Genomic DNA, 6,319 nt, shown 5'->3' on the forward strand with positions numbered 1-6,319 from the left:
AGTTCGCTCCCCTTATATTGCTTTGTGGTTACTATAGGGGGCATTCCAGGACATTCCAGGACATTCCAGGACAGGTCTGTAAAACTCTAACCAATAACAGAGACACCATCGCAGTTAGAGTTGTAGTTAAGGTCATAAAAAACATTTTATTAGAGTAAAAAATACAGTGCTTTTCCATTCCCCCCCCAGATTTTCAAACGTCCTGGGTAAATATATGACAGGGTCAGGAGGGAAAGCCACAATAAGCACAAAAGAATCTCCTAATGAATCTCCACATAGGCAAACATTTACAGAATGTACAAAAAAAAAGCCGCGACAGTCCTCCAGGTGATCTCTTACCACGGCCTCCACACAGAATCTAAGGTGACCGGTGGTGCCGCAGGTGACAGGTGATGACCGCTCTGTGCACCCAGCGGCGTCACAGCTGCGCTGGGAACAATGAAGGCAAACTGTCCGTCTGGCGTCGGCACAACCTGGAAGCCGGCGTAAAGCTTCATCGCCTCTGCGGTAAAGTGCACCTCCGAGCCGGTTTTGCAGGGCATCCGTGCAGCGGAAGCTGCCGGCATCTGTGTGCCCGTTTGTCCCAGTCCAGATGTGCCTGGATGCGGTGTGCAGAAGGTGATGGTGTTGATCTGGGTCACGCAGGATGCCAAATGACTCAGGAGGCGAGTCCTGACCTCTGAGTGCACCCCTTCACACGTGGACAGGAAACGGGTGACTTCCCCGACGCACTCGCTGAATCCGGCTCTGTATTTACCCAGGAACGACGGGTCTGTGGTCACGGCAGCTGAGGAGGAATGAGCACATTTAAAATGACAATACAGATGAATATTCTATGGTTATAAACTCGGATTTGATGACAATTGCTTCAAAAGTAGGGAGGAAGCACATCCCTGGCACTCACCAGTCAGCTGAAGTCTCTGAAGGTTCCTGAGGTGCTTCACTGTCATCTCCAGAATGTCTGCCTTTTCCAGTTTAGAGTGTCTGGAGCTCTGAACAGGCACACGTATTATAATCTAATTTCGTTTATAGATAAATCATATGGTTACGGTTATATCCTTACATCTTTCTTCAGAGCTTCCATGATGAGGGTCTTCAGCTGGCCCAGGCTCTCGTTGATGCGCGCACGTCTCCGCTTTTCCATAATTGGTTTGGAAGACTTTTAATTTAAAAAACAAACAAAAAAACAAATCAGCTGAACTTTGCTTTAAATGAGTAAAAGCGGAATAATAGCAGTGCATTCGTTTAAAAAGGTTACCTTTCTGTTTTCTGACAGAGCGCGGTGTTTCTCCGGCGTGGACTCTCCAGAACTTGCCGGTGTGGCAGCCACGGCGGAGGGAGACGATCTTTCAAAAGTACCGGCTGGCATCGTTTTGGTTTAAAATAGTCCAGAAGCGAGACTTGACCAGAAGCCGAACACTTTAAACACTTTAAACACTTTAAACACTTAAAACACTTGAAAGCGGTGAAATTCCTCCGCAGAGCAGAAACGCCTTGACTCCTTCTCTGAGCGCAGCTCGTCGCTCGCGCCTCCGTTTTATCCGCGCAGCTGTGGCTGCACGCGAGCGGCTCGTGTGGGACTCTCAGGATGTCTTCTGTCCAATCGGCACGCGGGACAGCGCACCGGAGCGCGAGGGGGGGCTTGTTTGAGCTCGCGCCTTGATTGGTTACGTGTCTGGATGCTGCCGATGATTTTACGCACAGAATAACTTCACAATTAAAGTTTCAGCTAAGCGTTAATGAATCGATAGTGTGTTTAAAGAATTATAAATAAACAAGTGGAAATTTAAATTGATGTAATGATTCCAAAATCATTTTAATAAAACTGAGTTTTGTCCAAATATGCTGAACACGCGCTAGTCGAAATGAGTAATAATTTCTAATCTACACTAGAAAACATGTTAAAAAAAAAAACCCGACACACTTTGCACTACTTCTATCTTTGAGAGGACTTTCGCAAACATAACGCATTCTCCAGCTCCTATCCCTAACTAACCAACTAACCCTAACCTAACTCTTACCTCAACCTTAAAACCCTCAAACAGTCGTTTTGAAGTTGTGAGGACCAGCCAAAATGTCTACATTTCTATAAAAATGGAATATTGCTATTAGAATGCACTGTAGTACTTAATATGTAGCAAGTACAAGAACAAACACACACACACACACACACACACTCTCTCTCTCTCTCTCACACACACACACACACACGCACACACACACACACACAACACACACACACACACACACACCACACACACACACACTCTCTCTCTCTCTCTCACACACACACACACACACACACACACACACACACACACACACCTTTTTAAGGGTCAGTGAGTGGCTCCGTGTTTTATCTGAACACACAATCCCCTGACACACTCCAGAGCTGGTGTCCAGCCAAGAGAAGATAATCTGAAGCGCTCACCGCTGGCCGTCACCGCCGTGAACTCTGACATCTCCTTCACTGCAAGAGTTCTTTCAGCTCTACTACTGGGCAACTTATACTGTGCTTTAAATTAGGCTGTCAGCAACCTGCTTGCCTGAATCTGCTTCTATGCTAATATTTCTGAAGGAAAAACCTGAGTAATTTCTGCTATTTGTAGAGAAAAGACCACTACATGTTCTAAATAATATTTAGAATTTAAAGCGGATGGTCGTGCATATATATACTTTAAATATCAGCTTGATGCCAAATAATTTTATGACTCATTATCTTTTCCTTAATTTACTTTGATTTGTTCATCATTTTTATTGTTATTCAGGACCTTCAGACTATCAAGCATCAATGAGGTGACCTGATCTCGCTCTGATGTATTTATTAGCAGATATCTTTTTCATCATAAGATGGCTCTATCCTCCCTGATGGACTTCAAATGCCCCCTGTAAAGCTCTTAAATCCTCAGAGGTGAAATGACCCCAAAAGACAGGTCAGTATCCTCTCCTCATCATCCCATCTGTGCGAGGAAGACTTCAAGCACCACTGAGGTCCACTCAGACATGAAGCCACGAACGGTTTTATCCTCATAGAGTTCAGAAAGCTGAAGAATTGCACTGTTTTATGGAAACAGACATTCTTTTTGGTCCAGTTGAAATATTTCCAAACCGCAGACTCTTTGACTCTTCTCCTCATTTAAAGCCTTCAGTTAATCTTCTAACTGGAAGTTTTAACAAGAGTTTTTTAAATAGGCTGAAGTTATGCTCTGGACAGATGAGAGGCTTTTATGAGGAGAGGCCACGCTGCAATAAATTACAACCTATCGGCGCTGTTTTCACTAAAGCGCTGCCACAAACAAGGCTTTATTGTAGACCTGGCCATGCAGACATGAGCTTTACTGCACAGCCCTGATCCGTATCACTGTGGGAACCTCCAGCCAGAGCACGCCTTAGCCAGCTATCAGGGTCCAGCACAGGACCGATTAGCAGAAGAAACATAGGATGCAACCACGATCACATTTCCTACTGATCTAACTATGGGAACCACATTTGTGTACTGATGCTCAATGCAAACCTGGAGGAAAGTCAATGCTAGTCTCAATGCATCATGAGGCAGGAGATCAAATGTCAGTTTTAAAAGTTCTGATAAATTTCATATTTGATATTTTGATATTATGAATGATTTGTCATTGCAGATGTTGAAGCATTCTAAGAATGAGGCTCTACAGCATACAGATTTATTCCTCTGATCGATGAGTGAAGTTTAGAATGTTTAACATTTAATAGAATATTTAATTATAATAAGCAAGTCATTGAAGAAGTGCAATAGCTTCAGGTTTTAAATTCATCTCAGAACAACCTGAAGTGTTCTTTGAATTGGAAATGTTCAGGAAGCAATATGGGAACTGTGATGGAAGGCAGTTCTAAGCTTGATGTAAGATCTTTAATCATGATTCCTGATGATTTCAAAGACAGCGACCAACATTATGTATATTTTCATTATGCTGTATTTGTTATACTTGGTCTTACAGGGAAGCGTGACTTACGTGACCCTTCCTCGGTATAAAAGAATGACCTGCAAGTCTGATTTTTAGGTTCTATTTGATACGCTTGTCTGCATCGGTTAGAAAAGTCACCGTCACCCTCACTACACCTTCTCCTCCGACAAACGGGCAGTGAAATGGTCATCATCATCAAAGTTCCCTTTCAACTGTTGGTATGAAAACATCTCAGGCTGGGGGGGGGGTATGGACAGAGAGGATCACTTAAACATCTCATCCAGAGCTCTGCTCGCTCTCTGTCCCTCTGCCTGCCTTTGAATCCACCCTTAAAGAGAAAGTGTTGGTGGGGGGGGGGGCCTCCCATAGCAACTCCCAGCCCCCAACTCTGCCGCCTTTTGTCCCCCTCCCGAACAGCAGTTTCTGCTCCAGGAGCCTTAGACAAGGCCTCCATTAATTGCGGGTCTGTGTGGAATACATGCGGGACAATGGGCCCAACAGAGTGTCCGGCCTCCAGACAAGGCTGGAAACAAGTGGTACAGGAATCCGTCAGAATAGACTCGTCCTGGCTGATGTCACTGAATACATTTACCTACCTCAGAGCACATTCACTCTGCGCTTTGTTTTATTTGGACAAAAAAAAGGAGAAGGCGTAGGGGGAGGTAGTGGTATCAATGGAAAAGAGAAGCTGAGGGGGGGGGGGGGGCTTAAGGATGGGAAATAACTGGTTGTCATGGTGATGCACAGAATCAAAATTATGGTTGAATTTGGCAACGGCAGCGATGTAAAAAGGGTAGAGGGCATTCGAATAAATCCTGCTTAGGAGAAGCAAAGGTTGAGGGAGAAATTTGGCTTTTCCGGACTGTTTACGTGGTAACGGATCAAGGGATTAGCGGACTCATCCCGGCTCGTGTTTGTCAACAACCTGAGGAGTCAGTGCAGAGAGAGGATGCCTCGACTATGGCATTCTGCCATCTGTCACCCAACTTAGAGTTGTTTTTTTTGTTTTTTTTCTCCAGCATTTAGATCTTCAACTCGGAGGCAATGAGACCAAAGCTGTATTGAACCCCGGGTCTGCCCGCTTGAAAAGAAAACCCAGTCGACGCCTTATCCCTCGTCAAATTGAAAAACGCTTTTAGAGATCGCAAGAGAGGCCTCACATTTAATTTTTAAAACCCAGACATGAAAGTGTTCCCAAACCACATTCAGCAGTGGAAACTCTTTAAAGCACTAGTTAGCATGTAGATTATATGCATTTCAGAGCATTGTCAAAGTATCTAAGTGTATTTACATGTTAATATGGTCAGGGACACTATCGTCCTCAAAAGGTGTTTGGGGGAGGCTAGTTAACTGTGTATTTTCTCCCCGTGCACCATGGGAATTTGATTTCTTTGTGCAATCAAGGTTCAAACACATTCCTGTAAAGCCATGGATGTTATATGCGTTAATTCCCTGCAGCCAAACAACCTATGAACCTGTTGTTACAGGCTGTTACCTTAACTCGGGGCTTAAACTAGATCCTTTGTCCCTGCACAGCAGCACCGAGCTGCGAATCTTCAAAAAGAGCGCCGCTCACGCACTGCCGTGCGGGTTCTTTCCCTTTCCATGCTCAGTTCATATCCATGAGTGTGTTTGCACTGGGATTTATGAATGTGAAGATGTTCCATTCTTGCCACTCAAGATGACTCACAAGACCAGCGTTTTGGCCACTTACCCAGTGAAAGCAGCCTGGGGGATGCCCTTTCAGCACTCAAGGACCTCTGGCTGAGTCTCCTTCACATCGGAGATCAGCCTCACTTGGGGAAAAAAGTCCCTAGTATTTACAGGGGGAGCTGTCCTGAAGGATACCGCGCTCCTTGTCCCAGGGCCTCTCTGCTTCACCTGCTGGCTTAGCGCTCATCACTTATGCACATAATCCCTGGTTAGTGCATGTGATCCACCAGCCCGGGCCCAGGCCTCTGGCCCCCGAACCTCCCCGGCTCACATGCTTGCTGGGTGGCTCCTGGGTGGCCATGGCAACTCTCATCTTCTCATGACAGTTAGGCTTCAGTCATGGCGCTAAGTCCCTCTTCAGTCTGTGTGTCTCTTTTCTGTCTGTCATCTTAAGACCTCCTCTGTTTGTGTGTTTCTCTATCTACAGCTTTCTGCCTCTTTTCTCTCGGTTTAACTGTTTCCATGCTGAGCCGAGAAAGCGGCTATAGATCGGCACATGCGGCGGCCTCGAACTGCACTGCTCTACATTTGAAGACGGGATTCTCCATCGCTGCAGACTGTGGACCCACTGAAGACCTGACCTCATTTTTATTGTCGGGCTGATCTGTAAACCGAGATTGTAAGATACACTTGCTCTTTTCAGAGTGATCACTGAAGGCTTCTGAGAG

The 6,319-nt window shown here is 45.4% G+C and overlaps 1 protein-coding gene across 1 annotated transcript; it reads right to left on the reverse strand.

Moving 5' to 3' along the window:
* Window positions 1-114: 114 nt before the first annotated feature.
* LOC130538692 (transcription factor HES-1-A-like) lies at window positions 115-2,188 on the reverse strand. The gene is made up of 4 exons (XM_057056540.1): window positions 1,259-2,188; window positions 1,064-1,159; window positions 905-992; window positions 115-787 (listed from the first exon to the last, which is right to left on the reverse strand). The coding sequence occupies exons 1-4, from the start codon at window positions 1,367-1,369 to the stop codon at window positions 336-338; spliced, it is 747 nt and encodes a 248-aa protein (XP_056912520.1). The 5' UTR covers window positions 1,370-2,188; the 3' UTR covers window positions 115-335.
* Between the last annotated feature and the right edge of the window lie 4,131 nt (window positions 2,189-6,319).

This window comes from Takifugu flavidus, chromosome 15 (genome assembly GCF_003711565.1).
Source record: "Takifugu flavidus isolate HTHZ2018 chromosome 15, ASM371156v2, whole genome shotgun sequence".
In the NCBI taxonomy this organism is placed as follows: domain Eukaryota; kingdom Metazoa; phylum Chordata; class Actinopteri; order Tetraodontiformes; family Tetraodontidae; genus Takifugu; species Takifugu flavidus.